This window comes from Physeter macrocephalus, chromosome 8 (genome assembly GCF_002837175.3).
Source record: "Physeter macrocephalus isolate SW-GA chromosome 8, ASM283717v5, whole genome shotgun sequence".
In the NCBI taxonomy this organism is placed as follows: Eukaryota; Metazoa; Chordata; class Mammalia; order Artiodactyla; family Physeteridae; genus Physeter; species Physeter macrocephalus.
The window spans coordinates 119,321,527-119,336,951 of record NC_041221.1 but is presented as its reverse complement, the minus strand read 5'-3'; the positions used below and the strand labels follow the sequence as shown (position 1 = coordinate 119,336,951).

Genomic DNA, 15,425 nt, shown 5'->3' with positions numbered 1-15,425 from the left:
GCGTCCGGAGCCTGTGCCCCGCAACAGGAGAGGCCACAACAGAGGGAGGCCCACATACCACAAAAAAAAAAAAAAAAAAAAAAAAAAATCTTGATTCTTCCGTATTGAAGAAATGTAAACTGGTTCTGTCTGCACTGAAGTACACAGCACTCTTAAGTGATAATAAAAACTCTAATGCAACTGGAAATATCCATGAATAGATAAACAATGTGTAATTCCACCATTCAATGGACTATTACTCAGCAATAAAAAATAACTACTGCTACCCACACCAACATGGATGAAACTCAAAATCATTACGCTGAAAGAAGTCAGACATAAAAGACTACATTTCTGCCTGATTTCATTTATATAACATCCAAACTAAGCTGTAATGGCTAAAAATCAAATCAGGGGTTATGGTGGTGATAGGTATATAAAACTTTCAAAACTCATTGTATTGCATGTGTTTAATGGATGGAGTTTATTGTTTGTATATCATTCCTCAGTGAAGCTGATTAAACACCACTCATTCAGACCTAGTTTAGTGGAGTATTTTTGCATCACCCTGCTCACGCAATGCAGTCAGTTCAAAGTCAGCAATACACATTGTCAGATGAAATTCCAAAATCAAATAATGTGTTTTAGGGTTACTTTTGCCAGAAACTGGAGAATATTTTTAAGTGATCTAAATTCTAAACCCTTTAATTTGTTGCCCAAGAAATTCTCCAGTTGAAAAAAGAAAAAAAAATTACCATGGGAGGAAAATTAAAAAAAAAAAAAAGAACTAGAGAAAATTATAAAGTGTTTTATTGAGTTTTTTTTCCAGGACATTAACATTTTTGCCAAAGTAAGTGCAGTGGGTAACAATTCCATTCAATACAATTTCATCCAGAAAATCCAATTTTAGAATGTCAGGGCCTGAGCCCCTGCACCAGAGGTGGATAGATTAAAAGCAGGGCTAGCCCTCTGTGCCCATGTGTATGGCATCTGGCATTTGAAACATAACTGACACCAGTTTCTCATCTTCTAGTAAGAGAAAGTTCAAGGTCCTTTAGTATATGAGTGTGTGTGTGTGCGCGTGCACGCACGCACATGCACAAGCATGAGTACATGTGCACAAGAGACAAGTAAGTTAAGTTAGTCGTTTTCCTCAGTTAATCTCAGGGGTACTGTAAGGCTCCCTTTGTATCACGCTAGTCATTCCACTACATTTTCCCTGGCTTTGCCTTCGCCCTCCTTTCAGCCTCCAATGATCATTTCCAGATTCAATCCCCTCAGGAAGAAAGAGAGCAGAGAGCTTTGCCTCTAAAAGGTCCCACGTACAATTACCTCCCTGCTACCAGGGAACAAAGGAAATCTCGCACATTTGCACATTGTAAGGCCATAGTTACCTGGATTTATTTGCTGTCATTGAAGCAGTTGGCCTGTTCTTTTCGAAGAGGCTATTTTAGTGGGGCTGGGCCAAAGCAGCTATATCAAAATGTAAAAGATGTCTTTTTATTTTTTTTTTTTGCAGTAAGCGGGCCTCTCACTGTTGTGGCCTCTCCTGTTGCGGGGCACAGGCTCCGGATGCGCAGGCTCAGCGGCCACAGCTCACGGGCCCAGCCGCTCCATGGCATGTGGGATCTTCCCAGACTGGGGCACGAACCCGTGTCCCCTGTATCGGCAGGCGGACTCTCAACCACTGCGCCACCGGGGAAGCCCAAAAGATATCTTTTTTATTACCAAATTATGTATGTAAATAAAATGCCTCGCTCTTTCCCCCAAGGAATATGCTTCACACATTACTTAGAAACAAACAAACACTGCTGAAAGTTTAATGGTCCTTTTTTCTTCCTTTTAGGTTGCATCATAACAGCCCTGTAACAAAACAGCCACATGCCCTGTGTTCATTTGGGGACATTCATTAACCTAAGAGTCAAAGAGAAATCAAAGAACCCAGAGGTGTGAGAATGTCCTGAAAGGGAAACTGTCCCCGTGGCCTGCACCACCACTTTGAGTAAATTGGAAAAAGATGCCCCACCTTAAGACATTTTCAAACCATCTGGTTGTGATCAATCATCTGTAATGACACGTCACAAGATACAAAATTTAAATATGGTGACCGTGGAAAAGAATACACAGGACAATCCTTGCCCTGTCTCAGGCCATGGCCTAGAATTGGCCCTATAGGTTGATGTGTACTTTGTTTCTCAGATGGAGCATGACTGGTAACGGGCCAGTCTGTAAATATCTGGGTTGAATCAGAGATTTTTCAACTTCGTGAAAGCCAATAAAGCACTTGGATTCTAAATATTGATACTGAAGTTGCACTGTGAGCGGAAAGAAACCAGAGACATCTGCTGAAAACACAGCTGAGACTGATTCGCAGATGAGAATGGCACTAAATGGAAATGCGTTTGGAGGAAAGGGCCGTCTCTCAGGAGGTGGTTCAAGTGTAGCCCAGATGCTGTTGCTCAGAAGAATGTTCTGATTACAGGCAATGTGCAAGGCACTATGCTAGGGACAGAACCGGGAATGGGCCCTAACTGTGGGAATGATCTTATTTAAATTCACCACCTTTATTTGGGAATATTTTTCCATTTTTTCCTAAGCTCTTTGTCTGAGGAAATAAGTCCAGTTGACAGATCCCTATTTGGTGTGCACAGAGACCATTCCCCCTGAAGTTAGTCAAGAAACAGGGGCGGGGGAGAAAGGGGCTTGCTGAGTGGGGTAAGCATTCTTGACTTCTTTGCCCATTGATATGTTTGAACTCAGTCAGACTGATTAGTTCTGAAGACTACTCTCCAGATGGGAAACCTCTCTAGGGTCCTGGACTTTCTGTGGCCTTGTAAAATTCTTAGAAGCTTTGGCTCCCAGATATCTGACCCACAAGAATCGCCTCATTGTTCTGGAGTCTCCCACACGTGATCCAGATGGTGTTTGGCAGCTAAGGTGAGCTACCCTTTGCCCCGGCATGAAGCGTGTGTGCCAGCGGACCCTGTACTCAACTACTACACAACTATGTGTGTCCCCTCATCAGTCCTTCATGACCCAGGCTATCCTCTTTACAGCATCTCACCCAGGCTACCCCATGGAACTATGTCCCATCTGTTTTACACTCTGGATCTCAGATTGTAAACTGATGGACTCGCCACCATTTCAGCCAATGGACTTCCATGTTTTATTTGACTGGCACAAAGTTCTTAAAAGTTTCCAGTGGGAATATCCTTAGGTGGGACTTACTCTCCAGCATACCATAGGCTCCACCACTCCCTATGGCCCTACATGGCAGCTGCCCAAACCCTGAAAGCATATGAGCTTGTGACTCAGAGCAGCCTGTTCTTTCACTACCTCTCCCCACTTATCTCCCCAATAAAAGGTATTTGCCTTATATCTCATTTCTAAGAAATGAGCTAAACTTATGGTTAATCTGTATTAATATGCCAATAGCTAGACATGGTTTACTACCTAGCTAGGGGATCTCTGCATTTTAGCTGGGATTGTCTATGGAGTCAGTGCTTTGAGTCAAAGGACTGAATCTCTGGCTCTGGAATTTAAAAAGTAGGGGAAGTATTTTAGAAAACAAATGCACAGTGGTACATTAGCAATTGTCACACTGAAAATTACCTGCTCCCTTTGAATATAAGCACTTAGGCACTTTGAACTTGACAGGAGGCTGGAAACCTATCCTTAGTCAAAAGAAAACCCTCCGTGAAGGGAGGAGGGTCCAACAGCACTTCCACACAGTAACTGTGCATAATCCTTAAGTCATTTACTTGCTAGAGGATTTTTTGCTTCCCTCACTTCTAGCTGGATCCCAGGTTGTCAAAAACAGGGCCAATCCTACCAGGGTCTGAGGGAATTGTTATGTGACTGTGCAGCTTTTGAACGGGTATCATTCCATCAAAAGTGTTCCTCTTTCTGCATGACAAAATTAAACATAAAGAATTTGGGCCATAGCTGCTGTTTTAGATTTTCCACACTCTTGATCTCTTCTATTAGGCCAAATAATTGAAATGTCTGTGGTAAGTGCACAAGACATGTCGTAGAATGCAGTAAGGTTAGATGGGGAAATAGGAAGGCAAGTTTTTCTTCCCTGTACTTGCGGAAAAAAGAGTAAAACATCTTTTAGAAATCCATGTGCGTATTCCAATATTGAAAATGTCTGACCAAGTAGCAGCTAACAATTATGAGGCACTTTCTATGTGCCAGGCCCTGTACTAAGCACTTAACATGCTTTATCTCAATACTTCTCATAATAATCCTCTGGATAAAATGTAATACCCCCATTTTACAAACCAGGAAACTGAGGTACAGAGCTGTTAGTAAATGGTGAAGTTGCTTTTCAGCCAGACAGTGGATCTTCACACTGCCTGTCACTGCACTGCCACTGTGAAGGGACCACGGAGGAGATGACATGTGGTGGTTTGTCAGACACGATCCCAGGTCTTTTGTAGGTATTCTCACATTTAAGCTCTTGCCTGCAGAACTGAGGCTGAGGCAAGTAATTTGTTCAGAGATATGTGATTTTGTTGTGCATCTGTCAACTGATTCCAGGTCAGTCTGATTTCAGCGGCTTCTAGAAATATGGGGCGTAATGTTGCCCGTCGTCGGCAGAGTATCATGCTCTGCCTTATGTGTCCACAGTCAGCCATTGCATGGGATTTGAGAGAAACCTGCAAAATCCCTACTTCTGCTCTCCCGACTACCTCAAAAGTTCATTCCTTTGGATTAAAATCCTTTCTCCCCAGATCCTCTTTCAAAATGCAAATAGTCCTATGAGAGAGATTTTTCTATGAAGAATTTTATCAGATTTTCCCAACCCCCTTCCAACAGTATCAAAAGATGGGGGTTGGTAGGAGCAGGGGAGATGCAGAAGGTGCTGAAAGGGAAAGGAGATCCAGGTCAGCCAAAGCCATTCCCGAAGTCAGAATTTTGCCTGTGGCCATTTAAAACACAATTTCAACAACCTTGACTGAGACTGAAGGTGTATAATTAAGTTTCCATTCCCCCAGGCATGTCCTACACACGCAAAGTATTAATAGCATTTTAATATATAGGAGTAACTGTGTAGTTCAGTCTCAAACCTCAACAATCGCAGAGTTTGATTGTCTTGTCTCAAAACCACTGGTATTTCACATTTCTGGTGTTTTCAAACAATCCTACCCAAATGTCACATCTGGAAGGATCATTGTTTGAAATTAAATTGTTTTTGGAAATCACTGGATGCCACGTAAAGGAATTTTCCAATCCAGCCTGTCTATTGGCCAACTATAAGAGAGTCTGCTATTTGTGATTTGGAGTTTTGTTTTGCTCCTTTTAACAATAAGTAAAACTTGGTCATTCATTTGGAAATGCTGTTAACATTAAAGTATTTTCATGTACCTGATTTTTTAAAACAAACTATTGGTATTTTGAATATATGTTTAGCATTTTAGCTATTTACTTCCTTGTCCTGACATACAAAGGCTGAAAAATCTAAGTCAAAGAACGAATTCCAAATTAGTTTCTGTTTATGGAAGGAATACAGTTTCTTAGCTGAAGGTTTTTCTTTTTCTTTTTTCTTTTCACATTTGAGATAGAAGGATTCTTTTTTGATCCCTTGGAAGGATATTGGTTAGAAAGTGAGGTGTTTGAGATATTGATTCAACCTCTTGGCAAACTTGTAAGAATGACTTTTCCTTGAAGAAAATGGATGTGTCCCTGGTGTCTGGTTCCTGTTATCCTCAGTTTGGCACCAGGCCTGACCTTCATGGTCAGATGGCTCTGGGTCACAGGGTAAAATGAAGCAATGTGGACAAGAAAGGAAAAATCTAAAAATTGTGGCAGACACAGTTTTTCCAGCTTCTATAGTTAGAGAGAAAAAAGTAAAGCATAGGCACTATCTGACCTGGAACTTGGAAGATGGGTTGTTTCCCATGACTGGTTTGTCTACAACTTATATGCTAAAGGGCCCCCAGCTCTGGGGGAAGGCCCAGGAAAGAAGTTTTCCAATGAAAAGAAGAAATCTTCTTCTTTTCTGTCCTATATCTTGGATATAGGACAGAAAGGATTCTAACCTTAGGAGATAGTTTTGTTCTTTGGTTGTTGTCTTTTCCTTTTCTTTTCTTATCAGAGTTTTTGGTCCCAATCTCTCCCTTTCCTCTCTGTCTCTCTACCCTCTGCCTCTGATTTCCTGAAGCTTTAGGTTGGGACCAGTGATATCTTTATGTTTTTACCTTTTCTGCTTAAACAAAGGTAGCCTGGATGTGAGAGCTGCTTGGGGACTTTTAATGACAGCATTATGGCATCAGAGTTGGTGCTTGGAGCAGGATTATTGGAAATTTATTGATTTCCTCTATTTATTAGACCCTTCTTCAATTTGTAGGACATCTCTCTCCCTATAAGACAGCCTCACAGAGGTAAATATGTGAAAGAGACAATGGATGTAAGAAGGAGATGAATTACATAATATAAAGGGAAAGCAAGAGGTGAGTCCTAAGTCAAATTCTCTCAATTTCCACCTATTCATAAAGCTGAACTTGTCCCCACATCTAGCAGTGAGAGTCTGTTCATAGAACAATCACCTCCGTTTCAAGAGGAACTTATTCAAGGTTGTGTTGCACTGCCTTTGGTGGAGTTCTAAGAATTTTGGGAGAGATTTTAATTGTTGACCTTGGAATTTAGGTTTCTAAGAACTATGTATATCCATTCAGTCATTACACAAAGATTTCCTAAGCATCTATCACTAGAAAATGTGGATGTCTGTGTGTTTGGGGCTGGAAAGAGCGAGATGGGGGTGACATGGAGAAGCAGGCTTAGGAAGATGCATGAAATCATTTAAGCTAGAAAAATTATTTGAGGGTACAGCATGTTGTAGTTCTGTTCATTTTAGGCTTGAATAATATCTGAATTTATAATATGTGATCCTCTCTTATCACAGAGGTTACCATCAGTATTTTTCTTTTCAGAGAAGCAGAAATCCACATATTGGAGTACCAATGCCAGGACCACCTATTTTATTTTTATTTTTTTTGCGGTACGCGGGCCTCTCACTGCCGTGGCCTCTCCCGTTGCGGAGCACAGGCTCCAGACGCGCAGGCTCAGTGGCCATGGCTCATGGGCCCAGCCGCTCCGCGGCATGTGGGATCTTCCCGGACCGGGGCACGAACCCGTGTCCCCTGCATCGGCAGGCGGACTCTCAACCATTGCGCCACCAGGGAAGCCCAGGACCACCTATTTTTGCTGTCGTCTTTGGGCTCTGAGAGAGGTAGCTATATCTATTATGGTCTCTCTCATTATGGATATGTAGGACATATGTATAAGTTGAGGCTGATTTTTAAAAATGAATATGTTAGAGTGTAATTTGTACAGATGAGTATTGTTCTTCACATTTTTGTATTAGGAAGTAATATATATCAATTTCATCGGTGATGCTGTTGCTCTCACATCAGATGTGTAACTCTCTCTCACCCTCAACACATATTTCACACACGCTGTATACACACAGATTCCTTTGGGTTGGTTTCTGGAGCTAACAGGGCAGAAGGGAATGCTCTTGTTACCTTAAAGTTGCTCTTGGTACACCTGAGAGCCGTGGGATCCTAGAATGCTGCCCTGATATTCAGGCATGGTTGGCACCAAGGAAGATGAAGAAATGGCACATGGAGCTGGATATTAGTGGCCCAGCTGGCAGCATCATCAGGGGCTGGTTTGTGAGGTCGAGCCTGGTTTTCATGACATCAGCACTGATGAGCATGACGAGGTGAACTAGGGCCACTGAAGATGGTTATAAGGATAAGAACCCACAGAAGGATCACACTGAACTTTTTATCTACCACCTCCAAAGAGTTCCAAGTCATTCTTGTGTTTGGGAATTAAAGAGGCAAACGGTTCTAGGAGCCTGTCTTTATTTCAGAAACTCAGTTTAACTGAAGGCATGAAGAGACAAAGAACTAAGCAGACCCTTAAGATTCATTTTTCCTTCTCTCTTTATATGTCTCTCTTTCTCATCTGAGAGGCCTGATAAGCTTACCTGGTATTTCACTGAGAAAATATAAAATATAAGCTAACAGACTGTAGTTCCTTCATCTTCCCACTAACAACTTACAATCTTACCTCCACCTGCATTCAACCTCCTCCTGAAATGGAGAAATGTCCCCTCTTGTTAATCCTCTCCCTTTGCACAGGCTGGGATCCCAACTTGGTGCCCATTTCTCTTCCAGGTTTTACATTTGCTCTTATCACCTCTCCTGCTCTCTACTGGATCAATATCCAGAATATTCAAATGTAGTCTACAAGCTCCCAACTTCTAAGGGAACCTCTCTTAACCTAAAATCTCTATTTCTAGCCTACCCATTATTTCTTTTCTAGTCTCTAAGCCAAACTTCTCAAAACACATCCTATCTTTATAATCCATACAGTCTGCCACCCCCGTCATGACTCTGGATGTGTTCTCTCCAAGTTTGTCAAACTAAATCCACATTGCCAAATCAAATAGATTTTTTGGTCTTCATCCTACTCCATCCTTCATCCTACCTCTGTGCATTGCGTACTGTTTTCCACACCCTTATTCTTCACATTTTCTCTTGTCACAACTTTCAGGGCACCATTCTCTCAAGTCGTTCCTCCAGTGTTTCCAGTCACTTATTCTCCAGCTCCTTCTCCTCTAACCCCTAAATACTATAATGCTTCAGGGCTCAGCCCTGGGTTGATTTTTCTAGCCCTACACTCATTCTGATGACTTTAAATATATATTAACAATGCACAAATGTATATCCCAGCCCAATTCCTCTTTTGAGATCCAGACTTATATATTCAGCCTGACTTACCTACTTAGATATCTCACAAGCATTTTGAATTTGGTATGTCCAGAATGAAACAATTGGTCTTTATCCCCAAGAGCCTACCCGTTTCTCAAGTTTTTCCCATTTTAGAAAGTGACACAACCAGTGCAGTTGCTCAAGCTAGAAATCTTAGAGTCATCCTTGACCCCCTTCCTTACTCCTCCACATCCCAACTATTGCCAGGTTCTGCCCATTATACCTTATCTCCATCTCTGCTAACAACACCCTAGGCCAAGCTTTCATCTGCTTTCACCTGGATTCCTGCAATAGCCAAATAACTGATGTCCTTATGTCCACTGGGCAACTGGCGGAAACTGTGCTGTTTCCACAGCTTTATCTTGTGTGCCTGTCCCCTCCATTCATCACACTCTGGCCACATGTGGACTTTTTAGTTCCATTTTAAGATCTTTCTTCCCTCAAGGCCTTCATACATGCTACCTTTAGCCAGCATGTCTCCTCCTCCTGTCGTTCCCATCCCCTCACATCCTGACTATTGGCTAATGCTTTCATACCTTTCATGTCTCAGCTGAATTGTCACGAGGTTGTCTCTAACCAAGAACCTAAATGTCCACCTCCCACCATTAGACACTGTCACATTACAATTTGAATTTTTATATTTATTTATTTCCTATCATTTCTTCCATAAGACTAAAAACTCCAGGAGATCAAGAACTGTGTCTACCTTTTTTATGACTCTATATTTAGTACTTAGTCTAATGCCTAACAATAAATATTTATTGAATGAACAAACTTCTGCCCTCTTTGTCTTGCTTAATTAACACTTATAAGCCTGGCAGCATAGCCATACCCTTTTTGTACCACACATACGCCTCTCTCTTTAGTGACATAAAAAGGTATTGTTCTTTGGAATTAGACAGATCTGGTTCTGACACCATTACCGAGCCCACTGTGTGACTTTGGGCTAGTTGCTTAATCTCAGTTTCCCCACCTGGAAAGTAGGGAAGTAATATCTGTTATATAGTAATATTACGAGGATTAAAATTAGAACATGTATATGAAGTACTGATCATAAAGATATTTAATAAAAGTTACTTCCCTTTATTCCATTCCTCCTAATAAACTCCAAATACTTTTTACCTAATAGACACACACACACACACACACACACACACACACACACACACACACACACAACATTTGACATTGTGAGAACATCCATCCTACCCTTCTGAGTCTTTCTGATTGTGACCTTCCCACTGAGAGGTTTGCCTTTAGACAATGAGATATTTAGCTATGGAACAGCATTGATGATATTAAACCAAATATATAACTGTAGCCCTAAATAATTTGAGCTTGTATTATAAGGGCACATTCTCAAATATGAAGGTAACACAAAGAGAAAGGCAATGATATTTCTGAGTGTAGAAGACATTACATTAAAAGAAAACACCAGATGGCAGCACCCGATGCTAGAGATGTGTCTGATGGGATTTTAGTTCAAACCTGAGCATCAAGGATGCCAAAGGTAGCTTAAAACTACATTCAGAGAGACAATCTTTAATTAAAAAAAATAAATAAGGGACATCCCTAAAGAAAAATAATGCCTATTTTGTAATATAGTATAGGGTTTTTAGAAACAGTGTTTCACATTTAACTAGAAAAATACTAAGAAAATAACCCTAAGCATTACATAACTAATAAAAGGTAATTAAACAAATTTTTCATTTTAGGTTGTAGTTATATTTAATTAACTCTGTCAGTCTGTGTTCCAGTTAGCCAGAAAGGCCTTAAGTCAAAGAATGAAATACTATCAGCTTACAGAAAAGGGAAATTTTTCCCAAATATTAAATGCAAATATTAAAATGTATTCATTCATATTAAAATAAGAGGCAATAGTGACCTCTATTCTTGTATACTTCTAGCATTACTTAGACCATTGCTTGCTAAAACAAACATCAATGGTTTGCGTTAAATAAATGCAATATTAAAATTTAAAATGATAATCTATAGTTTTCCATATTATGCATCAAATTTCACCTGGAATTAACACTACTTTTAAAATCTTGCTAAATTGGATATTGCTTGTTCAGGCTTTCCTTCTTTTAGAGGCAAAAAGGGGAGTTTGATGTTGCTCTGACACCATATAATGGGAGAGCAACACCCCAGGCAGTCACATCTTTTATTTATTTTTAATTTTTTTATTTTTAAACATCTTTATTTGAGTATAATTGCTTTACAATGGTGTGTTAGTTTCTGCTGTATAACAAAGTGAATCAGCTATAATTCTCTACATCTGCATCTTCATTCCTGTCCTGCCCCTAGGTTCTTCAGAACCATTTATTTATTTATTTATTTCAGATTCCATATATATGTGTTAGCATACGATATTTGTTTTTCTCTTTCTGACTTACTTCACTCTGTATGACAGACTCTAGGTCCTTTTAAATAAAAATCCGCATCAAGAGTTTTATTCCTCTTACATGCTGCTTGGGATCCTTCACAACTTCACTGTGAGATCAGAGAGAGTGAATTCAGCCCTACATTTTGGTTGAGAAGCAATGGAACAATTTAAGCCTATTCAGTGGTGAGAGGGCAAAGCAGAGCTGGCACAGAATGTCCATCGATGACTTGGACGAGGATCGTCTTAGCGGCGTTTGTTTGTTTAGATTTGATTGAGGGGTAACAGGAGCATCTGTGTCATCAGAGAACAGAGCCAATCTATGTAGGAGGAACATTCCGAACGGAGGGTAATCCACTCTGCCAGCGAAACAGTCACTGTTGCCCAACTGCAATGAGTTATTTCCAAGTTCTGTGATCATAATTCTGAAAATATTTTTCTCACCTGAGTTCACCACAAGATTGAGCCCCCTGAGAACATTGGGCAAGATCACTGATTCTAAACTGAAGTCAGATCAAGGATTCTACAGGGAAATTGTTCTGATTGACATGAGAAGAGAGGAAGCAAACATCTGAATTGCAAAAACAATGCATGTGTCTCACAGTCAGCCAAAAGCTGGCCGCCACAGGCAGATGAAATTCTGAAATCTAATAATGCACAAGGCAGTGATCTTTATGGAAATGAATGATTCACTGCACTATTTAAATCTTAAATGATACAAAGATAGAAAAACAGCAATAGACAGGGTCAAAATGCAACCAAAAGAGAAAACTACACTACCCAGGAGAGGCTTTCTGCTGAAAGCACAATGCAGTGGCAAATGTCTTTTCAAGGGAAGGGATAAAGTCTGTTGGTTCAAGAGATCTTATGCCTCTCAGAAGACTAGGAGTTTTCTCCATTTTAATGAATCCAAGCTTGCTCCAAATCTGGCAGCTAAAGGGACCCTATGTTGGATGACTTTTCTATGCCCTCCACTAAAGCCTGTGTGGTCCCCAAAAGGGCCAGCACACATCTGACGGCAGTGGGTGCCAGTTTCTCACTGACACGCACCTTTTCAGGTCGGGAGCAGAGTTGGTCATACTCTGACAGAGCCGCGTCCTCTAGATGCCCCTGTTCCAAAGGACTCCCTCTACTCTGATCTAAAAGCGCAAGTCACCGACAGCCCTCACTGGCCTCTCCTCCTGACATTCTCCTCTCCAGATGACTGAGTGAGTCAGGGATGTCCTCATGTGAAGCCGCGGGCCCAGGCCAGCCTCTCTCAGCAGTCGTGACTGAGTGAGAACATGCTATGCTCAGCCTGCTGGCTCTACTCTTGGGAGCACAAAGTATGTGTTACAGCAACAAGCACGAGAATTCTGACCACACTCTTTCCTATCTTGAGATCTGTAATGAGAACACTTAAAGGAAATGCATACAATCAGGAAACAGGGCTGAAAGTCAGAACACTAACGGAGTTTCAGATTTGTGGCTCTAAGACATGGATTCTTTTGCTCACTGAATCCAGACCCCACACGTTTTGGAAGAAAAGCAACAGCCAGAAGATGAGAAAAACAGTTCATGTTTATGAGACCAGCCTGAAGCCCATGCCACACTTACGAGTTTGGGTTTTCATTCGGCAAAGAAACTAGCTGCTCTTTTTCAAGTTCATCAGAAAATATGCCCATTAGTCTGACTCTTCAGCTTTAGGATCACTGTCTTGGAATCTTCTATACCAGTAAGTGAAAGATCTCATTTAAAACATAGAATTAGGAAAAAGTACCCAACATTTGCCAAAGTAATGCAATAAAAGAAGTAACGAAGAAAAACTGGGTAAAAAATGAAGTATGTCTACCCATCCCCCAATCCCTCTGGTTTAATTTTTGCAATAGCTTGGGTAACCTTAGTTTCCTGAGAACAGTTCATTTAAAGAACCCCTGCAGGTGGGACATTTCAAGTAGCAAGTCACAGAGAAAAGACTTTGACCACCTCCTATTTCTCACGACTTGATGTTCTGTAAGGTGTGACACATGGCAGCACAAACACTTCCCTGGCTTCATGGAAGGAGAAAACACATGGAACACACCCTATCTTGCATCCTTCCCCAGTCCTGGTTGATGATGAAATTTCAGGTGAAGGCCCAACAACATTTCACCATACAGGTTGGGGATCCCTGGGGTCATGCTTATTTACAGCTGCCCAAGTCATGGCCTGGTGTCTGACCCAAACACAGGGTACAGAGCAGCAGAGGAAACTGAGCACTTCTAGATCCATGGACACACCTAGTGGGCTTTGGGTCTGCCCTGGGGTTAATTCCCCAGATACTATAACTATATAAGTGTTAAAAGAAAACATGCTGCATTTTAGAGCATGTTTATTTCTGCAAGTGCTCCAGTGTTTAATTATGCTAAAGTCATTTAGGGTTTTTGACACAGATTTTATTTTAGTACGATAAACTCAGTATAACCGGCATTGCCAAAAATGAATTCCTAAGGTAGATGACTAAAATAAACCAGTAATAAATATTGGCTGTTGGAATGGGAATTATATCTCTGTAATGTAGACACAGCATTACTGACTCATTTTCAAATAACAGTCACTCCCAAGGATTATTGGTATCAGGGATCAAGGAAGAAAGAAGTCCATCTCTCTTTTAGGCAGCAGAATGGTAGAGGACTATGAATCCACCAGGCAAGGGTGTTTTTATATCTACTTTGCCAACAGAGATATAACTCTGGAGTCTGACAGGGGGTCAACTTAGGCTGCACTGAGGCAGAAATAAGGCATTGAAAGAAACCATCCTAGGAGATGAGGGAGCTGATTCTGGGGACATTTTTCTCTCATTCCCCTGGAGGCAGAATATAGCCCCCAGATCCACCCAGTGCATATCATGTGGTGCGAATTACCTTATCAGTCACAGTGGGTACTGCTATGTTCCTTTGCTGCTTGGAATTAGTGGACTCTTTGAGGCCACCTTTACTCCATAATGTCAAATCCTGAACTTTTGGCCCACTAGGTTGAGCTGTACAACTTCTCTGGTGTACCAGAAAGCTGTCAGGGGCAAAGGTCCGGCTACAATTTGGGCAGGGTACGAGCTGAGCTTGACTCAGCCCTTCTTGGTTGGACTGTCCAGTTGCAAGGGGCGGAGGCTTCCGTGGTAGTGGCTGGCAGAACTCCCTGGGGAGCCGATCATTTTCTATTTTCCACTTTTCCAGGCATTTGGGCTGATGTATAGGAAGGGACAGAGTGCCAAATTCCCTACCACAAACGTAGCAGATGAGAGCCCTTGGTTGGGTTGGGATGCCACCAGAAGCTTTCTTGAGAGCAGCAAGATTATCAGAACTGTTGGGGTTTTGTGGTCTGGGCCCCTCACCCTTCGGCTTGCAGCTTCTCTGATGAACAAGAAGCCGATCTGGCAAGAACCTGTGGCCACAGGATTCACAGGGCAGCAGCTGAGACTGGGAACTCTGGAATGCTTCCTGAAGATTGTAGGATCCACTTCCACTGAGAGGCAGTAGTTTGGAAGGTTCTGGCCTCCTCAGGTCCTTGGGCAACTTGCTGTTTTCAGTACGCCACTTCTCCAAGCACTGGGGCTCGTGAATGCCAAGCGATTGGGACCCAAATTCTCGGCCACAGATATAGCACACTTGGAACCCGGGCCTGTGGGATGGGATCACAGGGGGGCTGGGCTGACTTTCCGACATAATCCTCCTACTGGACCGTTTTAGGAGTACTACAGTTCCAGGTCTATTTTTCTGAGGGTTCGTCTTTATTTTTTCACCAGGATTGACATGCTCTATTTCTGGCAAAAAGCTAGAATGGGATGCACTAGATAGAACAGCTTGGTTTATAAGGAAGGTGGGCTCTTTAGAATGGTGGAAAGACTGTTGCAACGTGTTGGAAACCCTTTTCTCCTTTCCTCTTTCCATTAACAAAGAAGTCTTTCTCTAGTGCTTGCTCTGATTTCAGGCCAGACATATTTTGGGCTTCTGCTTAGAGAGAAGGTTAGTCAGGTTGGCTGTTCTGGGGTTCCACATTGTAGCCAGTACCTTAGACCCAAAGACAGTGACTCAGAGCTTCATTGCAGGGCAGCAGTCTGGAATGCTGGAAAGTCCCCATGAAACCTCAGATGCCTCCAAGATCTGCAGGGGAAACATAAATCAAGAAGTTATTACATACAAACACACACACATACACGCACACACATACACTTTTAGATTTTAAGTTGATAAAGGATAGTGATTTTTTTTTGACCTAGTATCTTCTTTGGCTAGCATAGTAACTAGCACTTAGGATTTGTT

General features: G+C 41.7%; 1 protein-coding gene across 1 annotated transcript in view; it reads right to left on the bottom strand.

The window, feature by feature from the left end:
* LOC102993245 (zinc finger protein 474-like) overlaps positions 1-15,425 on the bottom strand; it is a 131,427-nt gene that overhangs the window by 24,257 nt on the left and 91,745 nt on the right. The window contains exon 7 of the mRNA XM_055086729.1: positions 14,031-15,266. Within this exon, the coding sequence (XP_054942704.1) occupies positions 14,031-15,053 (1,023 nt within the window). The 5' untranslated portion in view covers positions 15,054-15,266. The remainder of the gene's footprint in view (positions 1-14,030; positions 15,267-15,425) is intronic.